This window comes from Mangifera indica, chromosome 5 (assembly GCF_011075055.1).
Source record: "Mangifera indica cultivar Alphonso chromosome 5, CATAS_Mindica_2.1, whole genome shotgun sequence".
Classification (NCBI taxonomy): Eukaryota; Viridiplantae; Streptophyta; class Magnoliopsida; order Sapindales; family Anacardiaceae; genus Mangifera; species Mangifera indica.
This window is the reverse complement of record NC_058141.1, coordinates 9,272,854-9,291,897: the sequence shown is the minus strand read 5'-3', so window position 1 is coordinate 9,291,897 and position 19,044 is coordinate 9,272,854. Positions and strand designations below refer to the sequence as shown.

General features: G+C 33.6%; 2 protein-coding genes and 1 pseudogene across 2 annotated transcripts; 1 reads left to right on the top strand and 2 right to left on the bottom strand.

Annotated features, from left to right (window-relative positions):
- Positions 1-1,616: 1,616 nt before the first annotated feature.
- On the bottom strand, positions 1,617-5,004 carry LOC123216336 (annotated as a pseudogene).
- Positions 5,005-7,166: 2,162 nt separating this feature from the next.
- LOC123216335 (zinc finger BED domain-containing protein RICESLEEPER 1-like) lies at positions 7,167-8,463 on the bottom strand. Its single transcript, XM_044636768.1, has 4 exons — positions 7,918-8,463; positions 7,420-7,818; positions 7,244-7,332; positions 7,167-7,182 (listed from the first exon to the last, which is right to left on the bottom strand). Exons 1-4 carry the CDS (start codon positions 8,461-8,463, stop codon positions 7,167-7,169), a joined length of 1,050 nt encoding a protein of 349 aa, XP_044492703.1.
- Positions 8,464-17,584: 9,121 nt separating this feature from the next.
- LOC123215483 (60S ribosomal protein L27a-3-like) lies at positions 17,585-18,333 on the top strand. The gene has a single exon (XM_044635601.1). It carries the CDS (start codon positions 17,692-17,694, stop codon positions 18,130-18,132), a length of 441 nt encoding a protein of 146 aa, XP_044491536.1. The 5' UTR covers positions 17,585-17,691; the 3' UTR covers positions 18,133-18,333.
- Positions 18,334-19,044: the final 711 nt, after the last annotated feature.

Sequence of the window (19,044 nt, the reverse complement as noted above, 5' to 3'; positions counted from 1 at the left end):
CTAAATGATTTGAAAACGTTGCAACCAAGGTCTGTTTGGTAGAGCGTCATGATATTACTGTGTCATTATAAGTGAAAACATATCCCGTTTGTGAAAGGGCTTTATGAAGGTCAGAAAGATAACCAGTATTTGCATATCCAACCAAACTAGGATTTTTATGGGATTTAACAGAATAGAATAATCGTAAATCTCTAGTTCCACATAGGTAACGAAGTATATGTATGTTTCGTTCTAATGGCGACGAGTTGATGTTAGGGCTGGATTCGAGCCGAGTCGAGCCCGAACACGGGGAAGCTCGGTTTCAGCTCAATTACTGTTCACTCGAGCCAAGTCGTGGCTCGAGCTCGTCGAGCTTCACGAAAATGTAGCTCGTATTCGAGCTCACTGGCTCGCGATCTGTTCGCGAGTCTGTTGAACGAGCTGATATCGAGCCGATAATCGATCTAGGATCGATAATGCATAACGAGTCGAGCTATCAAGCTTATAACGAGCCGAGCCATCGAGCTTATAACGAGCTGACGAGCCGAGCTTAATAACGAGCTGACGAGCCGAGCTTAATAACGAGCTGACGAGCTGAGCTTCATAACGAGCTTGCGAGCTGAGCTTACAAAGCATCAATCTAAAACTCAAAGATTCAGAGGGTAAGTAAGGACCACATAATATTTATATTTTCATGTCAACCCGAAACTTAATAGATTCAATGTAATATCCAAATTAATAAAATATTGTCAATACAAAATAATTCCAAGATTAAATATAATCAACTCCTACCTACAACATGTGACATAATTTCAGTCATAAATTTATACTGAGGATAAAACTAGGTTCTTTGCTGATAACATAGATGCAAACACATGTTCTCACCCACCTAAAGATAATACCAACAAAGAAACCAAAATATAGTTCAAGAAATGATTATAAGATTCATTCGTTTCCTTATCTGAAGTTAAATCCTCACCATACTTTTCATGTGGCATCAGTGATAATCATTTGATAACCAAACTATATGACAGTATCTTTAAACCTATATTATTTATGAATCTAAGATCATTCTAAAATCTTTCTAAACTGGTTGTAAACAATGAATGAGTCTGAAAATCTAAATAAAATGGAATTTTTTTTTGCTCTTGTAGTTTGACTTTTTTCTTTCTGATTGGATTCGTATTTCAAGTAGTAAGTTATTTGTTAAGTAATAAAATTTAGAAATGGATTGTCCAATTATTATCTAACAAAAACCCCATAAAATTTAAGTTAAAAACGCCATATCTTAAAATCATTCACAAAATGAATCCCACATTTCCAAGTGATAGTAATAAGAAATGCTGAACAAATGTCAATCCACTATTCAAACTCATTAAGCAAAGAGAAAAAATTAATTCAAGTTACCAAATTTGTCTAAACATAATTCGCAACACTCAGGTGTCTAGAAGAAAGAAGATAATATTCTTAACAGACACTTTATACCTCCAAGGTGATCACAGTATAGCCAAGCTGCATTTAAGGGTAATGTTACGACAAACATTTTAGAAGAAATAAAAATTATTACCAAATCAATAGCAAAGATCTTCATTTTATCTTTTTACTGAAACAAAATCAGTAGCAAAAATGGTAGGAACAGCAGAAAGTAGCAAGTAAACATTTAATAAAAAAAGAAAATGTCCATGACATGTTTCTCAACATTAAGATCAATATTATTTTGCAGTAGATCATTGAGATTTGCATAGATAATATCTACATCACAAACTTATTTTCCACACTGCTTTTTCTTATTTTTAGTATTTCCACATTCTGTCCTTCATCCAAACACTAACAGCATCTAACTTCTCTTTCTTGTCCAAAGGATTACAAAATCAAAACAGCTGAAGACAATAGCAAGGGGAATAGTTGGTCAATGCAACAACAACAAACTTATTTCAATAAATATCACATAACTCAAGCATCCAGCGAAGCTGAAAGAAAGTAAATAATCCCACACCCTATTCAATAAAGACTGCTCAGCCTCAGCTGCCTTCTTTGAGGATCGATTCTTTAGCTCTTTCTCACGACGTTGTCTATCCATTTTGTGAAAATTTCAACGTGAAACAATCAAGTGAACAAAAACAGGCCAAAAGATTACCACATATCATACAGTGAAAAATAAAAGGAAAACTACAGGAACAGATGACACTCAACTCAACCACACGCAAATACATTGAAATACTTAAATTTAAATAACTTATTAGTTTAATTTGTTTATGCTATTGAGCTGTCTAGACCATGTTTTTGGAGAGTTTATTTGCAGACAACTTTGCTTACCTTTCAGTAAATCCTTTTACAAATGAATATATCTATCTGTTTCTTATCAAAATATAAATTACGGCAATGTTAATTTATCAAAATATAAATTATTCAGACCATCATTCTTGGGATTATATTTCATAGCAGACAACCTGATCCGCCTTTGTGACAAATGTCGAGAAGTCAATAAGGATGGTATTCTGACAGGAGCTGATTTTTCAACAACCTGATGGTAACCACAAGTGATTGCAATAAAAATTTTTAAGATATAATTAAATTCAACCCATAACCCTAGAGTAGCAAGCAAAGTTAAAGAAAGCTAAAACTTACTGGCATGCTAGAAATTCCATATTGGATTGAAGGAGCAGTTCTAGCACGACCAATTGACATTTGAGGCATTGCAGGGAGTGTCCCAAATGGATTTGTAACCACAATAGGTTGCACGGTAACAAAACTCGGAGTGGCAAACCTGGTCAACAAAGGTATTACAGCATGAATCCTTTAAGTCATTAGCAGATAAAAACTAAAAATAAATTCCCTCTGCTTTATAATGAACTTCAACTAAAGGAAGAACTAATCAGAAGAAGTTAACAAAGGCAGCCATCAATAGAAACAATAACCAAGGGAGGGGAATAGGGGAAAATGCGTGATAAACTAGTTATTCATGCATTTGGGTTACCACATTTCGATCTAAAAAGAATTGTTTAAATCTACATGCACATAAATACTAATCAAAGGGCTTAAACAGGTGAGACATACAGTTGTCCAAAGTTATTCTGACCAAGAGTTCCCAACGAGCCAGTGAAGTTACTTGTATTACCTGCTATAACAGCAAATAAGTTAATGAAGTCAGCACTATCAGGCAAAAAGCTTAATCACTGTCATGTATATCATCAACTAGTATGGAGAGAAAAACAAGCTACCTGCGTGTGTCTGACCCAAGTTGCTAAATCCAAAAGCACCACCAGTCTAAGCAGGTTGACCCAGTTGAAATGGCATAGATACAGAGGGCTAAAGATGTATACACAACAAAAATAGAATTCACATAAGATTTTAACAGAAACTTCAAAATGAAAAGTTTCGATATGCCAATACTCTCAATCTCCAGAAATCTAGCTCTGTAACATTTTAGATATGCCAATATGAAATGTTTAGATCTCAAACATTGATGCTGCATGTTCTACAATCCAAACCACTTGTCTATCTGTTATTTACCATGTGATTCAACATGACAAATCCTGTGTTATGTAATTGAAATTGGAATGGCAGATTGAAATCAATGTAGAAGACCCCTTAAAACATACCAAAGCAATACAGGAAAAATTTTCCAGTAATGGCCTAAACAACAATAAGCTCTAAAACTCTCTTCAAGACAGATTAAAAAGCAAGAACAGAACATCATACTTACTATATATCAACTGAACAACTAAGTTTAATATCACAATGAAAGAAATCAATTTTAACGATTTCAAGAGTCACTTACAGTTGGTTGACCGAACAATGGTGTGCTAGAAGGAGCAAGTGATGGAGTGCTTGAGAAAATGCTACCAGAAAATCCAGTGGAAGGTGTGCTAAATATATTTGAAGTACCAAAAGAAGACATAGTACTACTGTTTCCAAATGAAGAGGTGGTCAGTCCAAAACCAGAACCTGCCTGTCCAGGGGCAGCAGAACTGAACAAGGGAGATGACTAACTACCAAAATTCAAGCCAAAGCCAAATGATGATATAGTACCCTGAGTTGCTGTACTATTGAAGAGGGATGGTGACGGACCAAAAGTAGGTGGAGATGAATTGGCACCAAATGCAGAAGTTGATGTCCCAAGCCCAAATATGGAAGGAGCTGCAGATGAAGTTGATCCAAAAGGATTGGGTGTAGATGACACACCAAAAGGTGAAGTACCAAAAGCAGTTGATGTGGTGGTTCCAAAACTTGATCCAGTAAAAGCTGAAGTTTTAGGAGCAAATAAATTTGAAGATGTAGTGCTGGAAAAAGGACTAGCTGATGATGCACCAAATACAGATAGAGCAACAAAGGGGCTTGATGGAGCAGCTGATACACTAAAGCCAATTCCCCCAGCAGATTAACCAGGAGGAAGTGGTCCACCTGAAATTTCGAATTGTAACGTGGAATATAAATGAATCAGCCAAAGTCACCATTTATAGGAATAAGAGATACTGATTTTCCAGATTTCATTAACTTACCTTTATCACCCAATTGATAATCCTCCCATCTCAACTCCTCATGGCTTTTATTTTTGTAGACAAGCATGGCACATATCGATTCCAACTTTCTAGCAGGCTGCGTACTACTACCAGTATCTGCTTCAGTTGTAGGTGTGTAAGCAGCTACTCTACTTCCATCACGTTGAACCCCAATATTAGACTGCCCAAATGGAGTGCTTCCGAATATTGGTGTCGTGGCTTGGGATCCTGTGCAATAACATACAACAGTCATAAATTTTTTTTTTTGCTTACTTTCAATAGTTGCTGACAACACAAGCAATAATAAAGACAGAGAACATTGTAGGGTTAATGAGCTTCCCATTGATACAAATGCTTAACAGAAGATAAACAATAGTACTTATTTAAGAAACTCACTAAATGGTGAACTTTGTGCTCCAAAGGGGGATGTACTGGTTCCAAATGGGCTGCTACCAAATGCAGAAGTTGACTGGCCAAAAGCAGGTGAGGACCCAAAACTGAAAGATGCAGAACTAGATGCATGTCAACAGTAAATAAGAATTTTAATTGGATATTCCACAAATACAATTAATTTCATGATCTGAACTTATATAAAAATAAAGAATAAAAAATAAAAGTAAGGTTGCCATGTTGAAGGGAGTTCTCAATAAAGAAACAAAACCAACATCAAAATGAGAGCTAAAATAGAAACACCATTGCATGGAAAATACAAACCAAATGTAAAGAAAGATTAACCACACATAGTAGCTATATTAAAGGCATAAATCTTGGTGTTTATACATTATGTTTCTCTGTCATCTCAATGAAGTTCACACTTAATTACTTGTACCAAAGGAATCTATCATACACAGGGGTATAAACACCTAGTCCTGCTATACTATTAGACAAGGGAACTCTTGGCTAAGGATTAAATAACCCTTCTCTAGTAATAATCATAACTTCAATTATAAACTCAGCATAGTAGAATGACCTCCTTAAATGATAGTTTCCTAGGATGGTTAAATGACCTCTTCTACTGAGAAAAAAAAGGGAGTTGTCTGGTGCAGATAAACAAACTACCAAAAAACATTAATACAACAAAATCCAATGAAGTAAACAAGGTGTGGATTTTATCTCTTACAAAGCTTGCCAAGGTGTGGATTTTAGGGGTTTACCATTAAGAACTGCTTGAACAAATGAACACCCCTTCTGATGAGGCAAGTCACAGCCACTGATCCAATAATTTTCTCCCTGATAATTTTGCTGATGAGGCAACCCAGTCATAATTTATCTGGCAAGATAATCTCAGCAATCTCGTTTTCAACTTCAATCTTCAAGAAATTAAAAATTAATGAAAGCTATTAATCATACCACCAACAGTTAAATGAAAAATCAATTTAAAGATCATATAGTTGTGATAAGTTATTGACTACCTCATCTTGTTTCTTCATATTATAATGTGTTCTCATCCATTCAGCTCCACACATAAGCATGTTGATTGTTTCTGGTGATAAAGTTGACCTGTACATATCTATCACTCTACTACCCGCACTAAATGCGCTCTCCTAAGCCACTGTTGTAATAGGAATTGCTAAGATATCGACTGCCATTTGTGAAAGCACTTTATACTTATATTGGTTGTCTCTCCACCAGTTAAGCACATTAAAGTCGCCTGAGTTGACATCATCAGATATTTCAACACAACGTTCATCTAGATACATTTCTAACTCAGACTTTTTGGTTTCTTCTGAGTATGTTTTCTCCTTATGGTCCTTCAAACGCATCCAACTATATCCAGGACGATAATGTCTAGTCTCTGAATATCGAGAGCTCGATGATTTACCTACAAATTAAATGTTAGAGCTTATGATATGTTATAAAGTTTCATTTAATATCAATGATCTAATGTACCTGATATACTTGATGGTGCTTGTTGGGTCTTTGGCTGATGTTGTGGATGTGCAAATGCAGTTGATGAATTTTCGGATGACAACATGTCAACGTATTCTTCGTATAATTTTTCTAACGCCCTTTTGACATTTTCTATCTCCACAAGGGCATTTTCTTCACCATATAAAGTGGGAAATGCCAAAGTAATCATAAGAAACTTTATCCTGAAATCAGCACAAGCAAACTAATTATTTAGAAACATGTTCTTTAATAACCTTATATATTATAATAAACCCAATCAATTGTAAATTAATTACCTGGGATCCATGATGCTAGCAATCGCCATAAGGAAATTCACCTCACCCCAATATTTGTCAAATTTTTCTGACATTGCTTACACCATCATTGATATAGAATAATCTTCATCAAATTCTCGCTCTTTAAAGACCTCTTTTATCCTAAACACTTCTTGAAAATACCTATTTGCAGTTGTATACTGCGACCCAGAAATTAATTTTGTTATATCATCAAATATTTCTAAGAAGTCACAGACGACCTCCAATCTCTCCCACTCTTCCCTTGTTGGGCAATAAATATAACTTGACTCAACAAGCATAAACCGAAGAAAGACCTCTCTGAACTGCAGTGCTGTCACTAGCATTTTGTATGTGTTATTCCATCGTGTAGCACAATCCAAAACTAGCTTCCTCTCTTTAATTCCACACTGCATAGCAATTTTGGCAAAATTTTTTTGCCTTGCCTCACTAGCTTTTACAAACTTTACACTTTCCCGAATATTGTCTATGATGAATTTAATCACGACCACCCCATCCTGAACTAACAAATTTACAATATGAGCAGTGCACCTAACATGGAAAAGTTTTCCATCACACAACAAAGTTCTCTGCATTTGAAAATCTTCCTTTAATCTTTTAACATAACTATCATTTGCAGAAGCATTGTCTACTGTGACAGTTTCCACCTACAAACAAAATTAATGAATATTAATGAAATGATATGCAATAAAATTATATGTGTTTTGATAAACAATTTACAAATTTGATTTTACCTTATGTTCAATCCCCCAACCCTTTAGACAGTCAAATATTGCTGCTGCAATGTCTATTCCTCTCCTAGGTAGAGGTAGGTGCACAAAGTTTATAATTTGTTTATTTAAGGACCATGACTGGTCCACCCAATGCACTGTGAGTACCATGTACTCAATACTTTGATGATCTAACTTCCAAAGATCAGTAGTAATACTGATCCTTCTAGTCTCCTCAAAAACCTTCTTCAATCTCTCACGCTCTGCTTGATAAACCCTAAAGCAATCAGCTTTTACTTGCTTTCTTCCAACTTTTTCATAAAGAGGTTGCAGAACGTGACAAAAATTAATGAAGTCAGGGTGCTCGACAAAATTAAACGGCAATTCAGATATCATAACCATGTGGGCTAAGGCCTCTCGAACCTGAAACACCAACACCATAATCATTGCATTAGTTAATACAATTAATTTCATAACAATTTTATAGTAATAATATACGTTAATAATTAAACTCAAACTAACCTTGGGATGCTCATAACTAGTCTTTGTTTTCACCACAGTTGGATTAGGCACCCCTAAAGTTGAACGCTCAAAACCCAAAATTGTTTGTCCCCTCACGACCAAGTCTTTCCCCATTGCTTTCTTCCTTTCCACACATTGACCCATATATCGTGTCAAATGGGAAGTAGCCTTGGTCTTTTGCAATTTCAGTTTTTTTTGGCAATACTTGCAAACCGCATATGTAGCATCGCCAATAGTAACAAACTTATCTTCGGGATAACACTCCCAAACAGCTGATGTTTTCCTCCTCTTAGTAGATGAAATAACAGGAGGTGGTGCTTCCATTTGGCTTTCAAGACGTTCAGTTGCTTCAGCTTCTTCACTTGAAGCTGAGACATCAAAATCTCCTATTGCAGCCAAATCAATATCAACATCATCAATAGGTGCTTCAATTTGCACCGATTTTCTCTTAACAGATGCACATATAGAAGGAGCCATTGTGCTTGCAGTCGATGCTTGAGATGAAGCTCGACTTACTCCGGAGGGTTCTACTCTTCTTGATGTCATATTCTACATCACAATCACATGCCAACGGTTAGATACAATTTAAATAAAAATTTAAAAACACAACCCAGTTAGATACATGAACATAATTTCAGTAACAGCACAAGCTAGAAGGAATAATCATAATTCCAGTTTAAGCAGTTAACACTTTAATTCTTCCTAGGATACAGAACATAGAAAACAAAGATATATTACTAGTTTAAATGAGACAAAGGATTAGAACAGTTCAATATTAAATCAGGTCTTACAGAAATTAAATTGATCAATCCTATAGTTTCACAGATCATATCACTACATAGTATTGAGACATAAGGTTAACCAAATTAAAAGAGATAGAGCATGCAAGTAGCCTTTTTTTTTTTTAAGCAGTATCCAGAATCATACTTCATCAAATTAGTCAAATTTGGTACCCAACAACGAGTAACCAAACAGCAAAAAAAACTGGAAGCAAACACAATCGATTTAACATGCATAAAAGAAAACAAACAAAAGTGATACAACTTCAAAAAAAATTACAGCCTGCATTTAACCTCCACAGACAGTGAAATGATTAGATTTCTCTTCAAACACAAAGACTGTAGAATATAGACCTAAACAAAGTACACTAACTTACAGTGGATCTTTAATGATACATGACACAGCATAGCAACCACAACAAATTTAAACATGTAGCAAACAAGATTGCAATGATATCATAAGACCTTTCAGTAACAGATTATAACAAATTGGATCTACTTCAGGAATCAAATTATACATGAACATCAAATTGAACGCAAGCAGTAACACCGACAAGTAGATCTACACATTGAACGCAAATCCATATACTAAACATTGTGAACAAATTATCAAAGATCATGAAACATTGAACACTAGAACTGAAAAAAAAACTTAGATCTACTCAAGTAAACCCTAAAATTAAAAACCCCAACAGTGTAGTTTCAACAATAAAATTTTATATTAAAAAATGGACTACTGAAAGGTGTCTCCTTCATCTCACTTTGGCACTGAGAGAGGGAACATCAGGGGAGAGAACTACAATAATCAGAGAAACTACTTAAAAAAAGTAGGAAAGAAAAATAAATTTTAAGAGAAAAAATATAATTTCTTAAAATTTAGATTAAGAGAGATATTATAAGTTTTAAAAAGTAAGATGAAGTAATGAGATAATTTTTTTTTAAATTTTACTAATTAAATAATAATTATATTTTTAAATTTAATAATTATCCTAAAAATATTTAAATTTTCAAAACTTACCACAGAAAAGTTTGATAACCAACTAAACCTTTCTTTAGAATGGGTCTTTTGGCCTTTAAACTAAAACTAATCAGAATTATTAAAGGTACTGAATGCCAGTGGAAGCTTACAAAATTTTTAAGATATCTCCTAACCTTGGGTGGGACATAACTATTTGGCCTTAAATTGATAAAAGATAGCTGAGTTGGTAGGGGCGACGACAGACCACTGATTAATTCAACAGATATTCTAATTTTCCAATAGCGTCAATTAATTCTTTGACCATAGACAGCAGCACAACAGTCGTCTACATCCAACCCCAACAGCGTAATTTCAACAAAAAATTTTATATTAAAAATTAAAAAATTAAAAACCCCCAATTCAGAAACCCTAATTCCAAAGTTAGGGTTCAATCAATTTAAGGCAAAAATTACAAAATTGAAAGTGAAAAAATGGAAAAACACAAACCTGAAATATATTTGTGTCGTCCACGTCACCGTCGTCGTTAAACTTCTCGCTGTAGAACTCTCGATCGCTGGAATCTTCTATTGGCACGTGACGTTAGAAGACTTGAACAGAATCGCTTGAAAAACCCCTATCGAAAGAACTGGAGAGCAGCTGCAGGCCAGAACTTCAGATGGCGAAGGGCTGTACTTTGGTCTGGAACTGGAACTGAAGCTTGGAGTTTGGTTGGAGAAGAGTTTTTACGCGTAGGTCTGGAACTGGAAGTCTGGAACGCAAGCGCGACTAGTTTGGAAAAATAAACATGTTTAAAGGGAATGAATTATGAACTTCTTATATAACCAAAAACGGCACCGTTTGCCATTTTTGGTTAAATAAGAATTGGCTCGCGAGCCAAGTCAAGCGACACGGCTCGCGAGCCATAACGAGCTAGTGGCTCGTGACATGTAACGAGCCAATGGCTCGCGACCAATAACGAGCCAGTGGCTCGCGAGCCATAACGAGCCAGTGGCTCGCAATCCATAACGAGCCACTGGCTCGCGAGCCATAGCGAGTTGCTCACTTCCAGCTCGTATTCGAGCTCGAGCTCGATTCCTCTGAAACTTAAAGCTCGAGCTCGGGTTCGAGTTCGTTAATACTTGGCTCGTTTCGGGCTCGTTCAAGCCGAACTCAATTTCGAGCTCGAGCCAACTCGACTCGAATCCAACCCTAATTGATGTAGAGCTAAATCAGGCCAATAAATTAACTGCGAAGGATATATTCCCTCTCGTGCATTGGGCCAAATATAATAAGGCTCTAATGACATTAAGATACGGTACTTCATGACCAAGTATCTTTTCATTTTCTTCTTTAAGACGAAATAGGGCATTTTTCGAACTAACAGACCGAACAACCATTGAGAAGCTCAAAGGATAAGTCTTATTCATATTAAAGCGTTTTAATAATTTTTCAATATACATTGATTTATGGATAAGTATTCTATTTGAATTGTGTTTGATCTGCAGACCGAGACAATATTTTGTTTTCCCCAAATCCTTCAATTCAAATTTTTTTTTCAAATATTCAGTAGTTTTTTAAAGCTCTTCAAGAGTCCCAATTAAATTCATGTCATCAACATAAACTGTTATAATAGTAAATCCCAATTTTGACCTTTTGATAAAAACACATGGGCATATAGGGTCATTCACATAGCCCTCTTTTCTCAAATATTCACTGAGACTATTGTACTACATACGTTCGAATTGTTTTAATCTGTACAATGATTTTTATAATTTAATTGAGTACATGCCGCTTGAATTGACCCTTTTTGCTTCAGACAATTTATATCTTTTAAGAAGTTTCATATAAATTTTAGTGTCCAAATTTTTATACAAATAAGTAGTGACTATATCCATTATACGCATATCCAGTCCTTCAAAGACTGTTAAACTGATTAAATATCTGAATGTGATTATATCTGTCACAGGTGCATATGTTTCATCAAAGTTTATACTTGGCCTTTGGGAAAAGCCTTGGGCTACAAGTCTGGTTTTATATCTAACAATTTCATTTTTCTCATTTCTTTTTCTCACAAATACCCATTTATATCTAACGGGTTATACGTCTTGAGGTATTGGAACTACAGGTCTAAACATTTGACGTTTTGCTAGATAAGCTAATTCTGTTCAAATTACTTCTTCCCATTTAGGCCAATTATGCCTTTGTTTGCACTCAACCACAGTACGTGGTTCAAAATTATCATTATTCAGAATTTCAATAGCTATTATAAATGAGAATATATCATCAATTATAAATGTTTCACGATTCCACATCTCTCGTCTATGAGCATAATTTAAAGATATTTCAATATTCGTATTATCATGTTCTTCAGGATTTTGTATCACTTCAGGGGCTTGTGCAACTTCAGGGGCTTGAGTTTCTTCAGGGACCATAACTTATTCTTGAGGAATATTAGAGAGTATGAACTTTTCATTTATCTTAGGATCATCATGATTGATATCTATTTGATTATTTGTCTTTCTTTTTTGAGGAACAGTGTCATTCGATCCAATAGGTCTACCACGCTTTTGACGTGCAGTAGATTATTTAGTTACGACCAGGGCTGGATTCGAGCAGAGCCGAGCTTGAGCTCTGCTTGGTTTATATATAGTCGAGCTCAAGCTCGTCGAGTTTATGGAAGCCAAGCTCGAACTTGACTCAAATTTGACTCAGCTCATTTCGAGCTCGAGTTTTTAATTATTTTGTTATTAAAATGATGTTGTTTTAATACATATTGGTCAAAACGAAATCGTTTTGTATCATAAATTTTAATTGAAAAATTTAGCGAGTAGCGCGAGCTCGAGCTCTAGCTCGACTGAGCTCGTATAGGCTAGCTCGTTTTGAGCTTGTTCGAGCCGAGCTTGAGCTCAAGCTCGAAGGGGCTCAGTTTGAGTCCGACCCTAGTTACGACATGTGTGGACTGTTTAGCAGTCACATTAATTCTTGCTAGTATGTTAGTAGCTAGAACATGTGATCTTATCAAATTTGATATATCTACAAATGCATCAAGTATTTGGTTAGCAATAATTTGTAAACGCATTATCCTTTGCACTTCAGTTTCACTTTGGGATGTGCGAGGATCTAAATGAGACATGCTAGGTACATACCAAGTAAGTTCATGCCTAACTTCAGGAGACATTTTCTTTTCCCTTAAAGATGAGAATATTGTCTCATTAAAGTGACAATCTACAAATCGTGTAATAAAAAAATCATCTATTAATGACTCTAGATACCTTATAATGGATGATGAATTATATCCAACATATATTCTCAAACAACATTGGGGTCTCATTTTTGTGCATTGAGGAGATGCAATAGGAATATATACAACACAACCAAATATTCTCAAATGAGATATATCAGGTTGGTGACTAAGGACCAATTGTAGGGGAGAACATTGATGATAAAAAAAAGGTCACAAGCGAATTAACATTGCAGCATGTCCCTACATAGAAGTTGGTAACATACTTTTAGTAATAAAGTATGTGTGGATATGCGGGACTAGATGTTCAACCTCAATCCCCATGACATGCAATAATCATCAAATACTTTGGATGTAAATTCACTAGCATTATCTAGCTATATTGACTTGATCGAATAATCTGTAAAATGTGTCTTTAATTTTATAATTTGTGCTAACAGTTTAGCAAATGTAACATTTCGAGTAGGTAATAAACAAACATGAGACCATCGTGCAAATGCATCAATTAAGACTGTAAAATAACGAAATGATCCACTTAATGGATGAATGAGTCCATATATGTCCTCTTGAATTCTTTGTAGAAATGATGAGAATTCAACTCCAATTTTAGAGTGAGATGGTCTTATTACTAATTCGCCTTGAGAACAGACGATATAAATTTTTTTACTGAACAATAAAATTTTATGATTTTTTAATGTATGTCCATGTGAATTTTCAATAATCCTATGTATCATTATAGATCTTGGGTGGCTTAAACAGTCATGTTAAAACATAAATGCTTTTGGATTAACGAACTTCTAGTTCGATTCTGCATAGATTTTAATTGCCTTTATGATTGTATAATACAATCCAGATGATAAAGTAGACAATTTTTCTAGTATAAGCCTTCTTCCAGAGGTATTACAAGTTATGCAGATGAATTATGTACTATTTTCACTCATGGTTTTAAGATGATAACCATTTTTTCTTATATCTTTAAAACTAAGTAGATTTCTTTTGGATCTACTTGAATATAATGTATCATTGATGCTTAATTTGGTCTTATTTTTTAACACAATTATGGCTCTTCTAGAGCTTTCAATCAAATTTATTGATCCTGATATAGTATTAACTTTAGCTTCAATTAATGTTAAGTTAAAAAAAAATTATTTAACTTGAGAATTGTGTGCGTTGTTGCACTATCCATCAAACACATGTTTCTTTAATCAACTTTTGAAGTCAACGCTTCAATTTTGGAGTCCGTTTCGTTTTATTTAAAAATTACGTTACTCATAATGCATACAAAATATTGAAAGAAAGAGAACATGATAATAAAATACAAAATGTTAAGAGAACATGATAATAAAATACAAAATAATATTCATGACTCCAAAATAAATATATATGATAGATTTAATTATAAAAATCTTGGGCATCCTTGTCACTATTTAAGTGACCCATATTTTTATTTTTTGAAAGAGGATTTGAAACATCAAGATTCATTAGATCGACAAGATCTAACTTATCAAAAAGTAAATTTTTATGTGTGCTTAATATAGATCCACCCAATGTTTGTGTGTACTATAGGTACACCACCAATAACATTTACAACTGCACCTATTGTTTTGTGGTTTACTCTGCATTATAATTTATTTCGTTTCAGTCTTAGTTCACTTTTGGTGGTATGACTGATATTTTCTAGTATAACCATCTTTGAATAAAAAATTATTTCTCACACTCGTAATAACTACTTTTGATAGTTGCGTTCACTTCAAGGAACGATGTAATACTTGAGTGAGTTTGATGGTTTTTCTTTAAGGAGAAAATATTAATTCAAAATTTCTTTTTTCGATACTGCTATTACATGAGCATATTAAAAATAAAAGATGAAGAATATTTTATCTTTCACAGTTAGGAAAAGATTCTAAACATCATAGAGTTATACTAAATTATAGAGTCATTGAGAGAGTATTATTGAATCTGATGTTCAACTTTACCTTTCAAATTTCTCTACAAATTTAATGGATTTATTATTATATCTATATTTCAGCTTGTAATCCTTCAGGGATATGATGTCGAAAAATAATAGCTTTATATTTATCCTTCTGGGAAATTTTATTTAATCAATTTTTCAAGGCTCATAAATTCTAGGTGGAGAATCATGTAAAAAGCTTATTTAATATTATTTATCCAATTTTAAAAACTTCAGGTTCAAATATGGTCATATTTACAAAACTTCTGGTTTTGTAGACAATATATATGAGTTAATATTTGAAATTTCAAGTTCAAATATTATCTCATATTTACAAAATAACTAATTTTATAGAAGAAATATTGAGACTAATTTTTAGAAACTTCGAGTTCATATATTATCTCATATTTACAAAACTTTTAGTTTTGTAATTAGTATTCAGAATATTATAATATGTATTCTGATTATATTTTGGACTTCAAGTCTATATTTTTCACAATTTATGCAAACTTCAGGTTGTAAATATGAGATAGTTAGTATAAAATATAGACTTTGATGAAACTTGGGACTTCGGGCTCATATATATATATATTCTCACGATTTTACAAACTTCAAGTTGCAAATTGGATACAATTATTATAATGAAAATAAATATTCAAATAACTAAAGATGTAAATAAATAATTATTCAAATAAATTGAATATAATTATTACAATAAAAATAAATATTCAAGTAATATTCAAGATTTCTGACCCAAATTCATAGTTTTTGTAAACTTTATGTTACAAATGATATTTATGACTTCAAGTCCAAAATTTATGATTTTTTAAACTTCGGGTTATAAATGATATTCAAAAGATTTCAGATTTAGATTCATGATATTTAGGACTACAGGTCTAGATTCATAATTTTATAAACTTTAAGTTATAAATACTATTCAGGACTTTGGGTCTAGATTTATGATATTTCAGACTTCAGATCTAGTTTAAGATTTTTAAGACTTTAGATTCAAATTTATAATTTTGTAAACTTCGGGTTGTAAATAAAATACAATTATAAATGAAACATTAAATAAAAACGTAACAGAAATCAAAAGATAACTGAGACATCACAACTAAGATATTCGTATTTACAATATATAAGTAGTATAATGATATAATGAAAAGATTATAATATATTTGAATTGATCATATTGATAACATATTATAATTATAATAAAAATAAATATACGAAGAAGAAGATTTGAGAGATAGATTTGAAATGGAAGAGAAAAAAGTATAAGTTAATTGAGAGGAGAGAAAAGTGAATATATATATATATATATCTTTTTCCCGGATGATTCAATTACAAACGATGGGGGGTACTTATAAGCCTTCATGCCGCCCTTCAAGTCAAGGAAAATGGCTACCTCTTTAATGTTTTCACATTACTTTTGGCCAAAGTCTAACTCATGTGGTGGAAAAATCTACCATGTATTGGACCTTGAAACTCTGGATTCAGCTCGTGGGACACATCTATGCTAAAGATTTGGTGGGAAAATTATGTCACTCTTTATATTTACGCCCCCATGTACATTCAATTTTCTGTTAATGTCACAATGACACAACCCAAGTTTAATTCTCTAGTCTAGATTTCGCCAGGTGTTGTGTATTTGATGTTGCTATACAGAGACATATGTTGAACAACTAAAGAAATATAATGTCTCCTTTGTAATAAGAAATAATATTTTAATCAAATATTAAACATTATTTAGTAATATTTTATTAAAAGATTAATGTTTATTGAATATTTTTGTAAAATTAAAAGAAGATTTAAAATTTAACTCCCTTAACAGAAATCTTTTTTGATGAGATCTATAATAACTACATTAACCTCTTTGCCACCACACAGCCACCCATTTGATCATTTTTCTTTGATTTTTTATTTTATTTTTTTATAAAGAATTCCTTTATCCTTCGTAGAAAAAAGGCTTCAATAACCACCCATCTTTCATTCATTTTTTATATAAGAAAACTCATTCATCAAATGATACACCTCTCTAGTGCTAGTAGATTCAGAATTATGGTTATCTATCTTGCAAATCAACAACACATCCACACATTTATTACATCTGACATGAGATTCACACCTCAATGTTGGTGAATTCAAAGTGAAGGCGAGGAACATTTACAACATGCCGTCCTTTGCTTCCTCTACTTCCTATCATTGATTGACCTCAGATTTAAGGTCTTCTTGAATCTTTATAAATAGATTGATGCAACAGCTATTTTGATGAATTGAAAATCAATTAAAATTGGCTTCATACCTACAATTAATGTGTTTTGATGAAAATAGAAGAAACAATGACGTTTTTCTTAATGATATCGTTAGATAGGCTTGTGAAGATGGAAAGGGAAGTTGTAGATGTGTTGTCGGAGAAGATGGAAAAAACAATGATGTATTTCTTTTTCATATTTTTCCAAATTTTAGAAAATAAAAATTAAAAAATCTTCTCTTTATTGTAGATTTTCCGTTAATAAAAATAAATTTTGGGTGGAAAATGTGATTAACACATTCAAAGAGTGAAAAAGGGTTTTATCTTAAACCTTGTGGTGGCAAAAGGAATCACTGCCTTATGTTAAAAAAATAAAAAATTTCCCGTCTAGACTGCAATTGAAGAGTTAACATATCCACAGCCCATAGATACGTACAGGCCCAACTTGATCAAGTTTACAGCCCGCTAACACCAACAAATACTCAAGTCACCGAAAAACCTAGCCGCAGCCCCACCTAAATTTGCTCATTCGTATTTTATTGCTGCTCTTCGCCTTCGAAACAGCAATCACAACCTCAGATTTCGTAGCAAATGACGACCCGATTCAAGAAGAACCGAAAGAAGAGGGGCCATGTGAGTGCCGGCCACGGTCGTATCGGGAAACACCGAAAACATCCCGGAGGTCGCGGAAACGCCGGAGGTATGCACCACCACAGGATCCTTTTCGACAAATACCATCCGGGGTATTTCGGTAAAGTTGGTATGAGATACTTCCACAAGCTCCGCAACAAGTTCTATTGCCCCATCGTCAACATCGATCAGCTCTGGTCTATGGTTCCCCACGATGTTAAGGACAAGGCTAATAAAGACAACGTTCCGTTGATAGACGTCACTCAGTTCGGCTACTTTAAGGTTTTGGGAAAAGGCATGTTGCCAGAGAATAAGCCGGTCGTTGTCAAGGCCAAGCTGGTATCAAAGACTGCTGAGAAGAAGATTAAGGAGGCTGGCGGTGCCGTGGTGCTCACTGCTTAGGGTCATTTGGGTAATTTTCTCTGGTTTAGGACATTGTTATTGCTTTCTGATTATGTTGAGGCTTGTTTACCTTAAAGATTTTGATTTATCTCGTTTAATGACCAGAGACAATGGTTTATGGCATCTTTATCTATACCCGTTTGATTAATGAACTAGGTTGTCTGGCTTTCAAATGTCAACAACTGGATGCACTGTTTAACATATTGAGTTTGTTTTTTGGTGTTTTGTTTATATGTTATATATGAGCGAAAAGGTTACCAATGTCTATTAGAATCTTCATTTGTTTTCCGTTTGAAATTTTGCATTTCATCATTTAGTTTGAAATTTATATTGGGGTTATAGTTGGCCCAGTGTTTACAGTTTTAATATTATGGGCTGTTGTTTCCCGTTGACATTTTATGCTGTCTCGATTATTTTCATTTGGAGTTTGCAATTTGTTGTATAATACTCGGACATTAGTGAGAAATTATAGGAGAAAGAAATGCTGAGTTTCATTTTAGTTTTCTTTGTGTTTATTTGAGAAAAAGTTTTTGTATTCCAGTTTTTTTTTAATTTTTTAAATGTACACCTTCATCTGTTATCTTGGTATCATTCCATGTTTTTTATATTCTTTGTTCACTAATGTTTAGCTGAAATATGATACCAATTATGAATTTTACGTTGGATAACAAATCAATTGAGTTATTCTAAAATTATGGGCTGTAAAGTGTGTATATTTTTCTTTTTCTTTTTTGAGAAAGTGCTTATGGAAATTGGGTGCATTCTAATCCACCTTCAGTAAGCATGTCAAGATTGAGTTCTTTCATCTCAATACTCAATTCAGTGTTGAGGCTAAAGCCTTTATATGGAATTTGATATTGCACTTTGAGCATGTACTTTATAGTATAGAAATAAAATGCCATACTATGGATT

What these genes read in the sequence shown, in the direction of transcription:
- LOC123216335 (XM_044636768.1), bottom strand. Translation starts at nt 8,463, where the DNA reads ATGACATCAAGAAGAGTAGAACCCTCCGGAGTAAGTCGAGCTTCATCT. An exon ending in CTAGTTATGAGCATCCCAAG is followed by an intron (nt 7,819 to 7,917) that starts GTTAGTTTGAGT and finishes TTGGTGTTTCAG; the next exon opens with GTTCGAGAGGCCTTAGCCCA. An exon ending in GTTGGGGGATTGAACATAAG is followed by an intron (nt 7,333 to 7,419) that starts GTAAAATCAAAT and finishes TTTTGTTTGTAG; the next exon opens with GTGGAAACTGTCACAGTAGA.
- LOC123215483 (XM_044635601.1), top strand. Translation starts at nt 17,692, where the DNA reads ATGACGACCCGATTCAAGAAGAACCGAAAGAAGAGGGGCCATGTGAGT.